This window comes from Perkinsus marinus, assembly GCF_000006405.1.
Source record: "Perkinsus marinus ATCC 50983 genomic scaffold scf_1104296975108, whole genome shotgun sequence".
NCBI classification, from domain to species: domain Eukaryota; phylum Perkinsozoa; order Perkinsida; family Perkinsidae; genus Perkinsus; species Perkinsus marinus.
The window spans coordinates 1-719 of NW_003200864.1; the positions used below are offsets into that span (position 1 = coordinate 1).

Below are 719 nucleotides of genomic sequence, written 5' to 3' on the forward strand. Positions count from 1 at the left end.
ACCACAACGACCGTTCGAAAATCAATCCTCAGAGTTAATGATACTACCTTAGTTCCGGGAGCATTCCCCTTGCGTATTTGCCGAATCGATCCGAACTTGCCGAAAACATCATAGAGCTCATCCGGTTTGATCTTATACGGTAGATTGCGCACCTGAGGTTCAACGCATTAAGATACACAATAGGCCCAATTTAGGCCTACATAGAGTATCCTGTTAACCTCTGGTGGCAGTCGTACCCGACCTCGCGAAGCCATCACAACAAATGACCAAAGACTACATGGAATAACACTCCTACCAAACCCAACACGAACCATCGACTGTCATCACTACACGAACAACATAGTCCCACATAGGAGCCAGAGGGAAGACCGACCAACCATGGCAGACCAGCACTCACTTCCCCCCGGCGCCAGGGAAAACCAAATGATGAATTAACCATCGGACCACGCCACTTTCGTAAGCTCACTCTTTATCATGTCACGCGATCAGGGTGGGAGGGGGCCTCATCGATGTGGTACGAGCGCAGCTTTTCTGTGCGATAAATCATAAAACCAACAGCCGAGACCAGCGACACTGAGACCCCAGACTTGGGGTAAATTAAAGTCGTCAATGGTATCAATGGTAGAGGGGGAGGAGATACAGTCGTGGAAGTAGGGAAGGTTCATGATGCAAGAATACCAAAGTCGAGATCACAGCAATACGTTTGATCACACCCGAGG

General features: G+C 49.0%; 1 protein-coding gene across 1 annotated transcript; it reads right to left on the bottom strand.

Annotated features, from left to right (window-relative positions):
• Positions 1-47: 47 nt before the first annotated feature.
• Positions 48-254, bottom strand: Pmar_PMAR008353 (Pre-mRNA branch site protein p14, putative; the record flags this gene model as incomplete). The annotated part of the gene is made up of 2 exons (XM_002765692.1): positions 48-152; positions 201-254. Coding segments are annotated over 2 exons (159 nt in total), but the record flags the coding sequence as incomplete, so codon positions are not given.
• Positions 255-719: the final 465 nt, after the last annotated feature.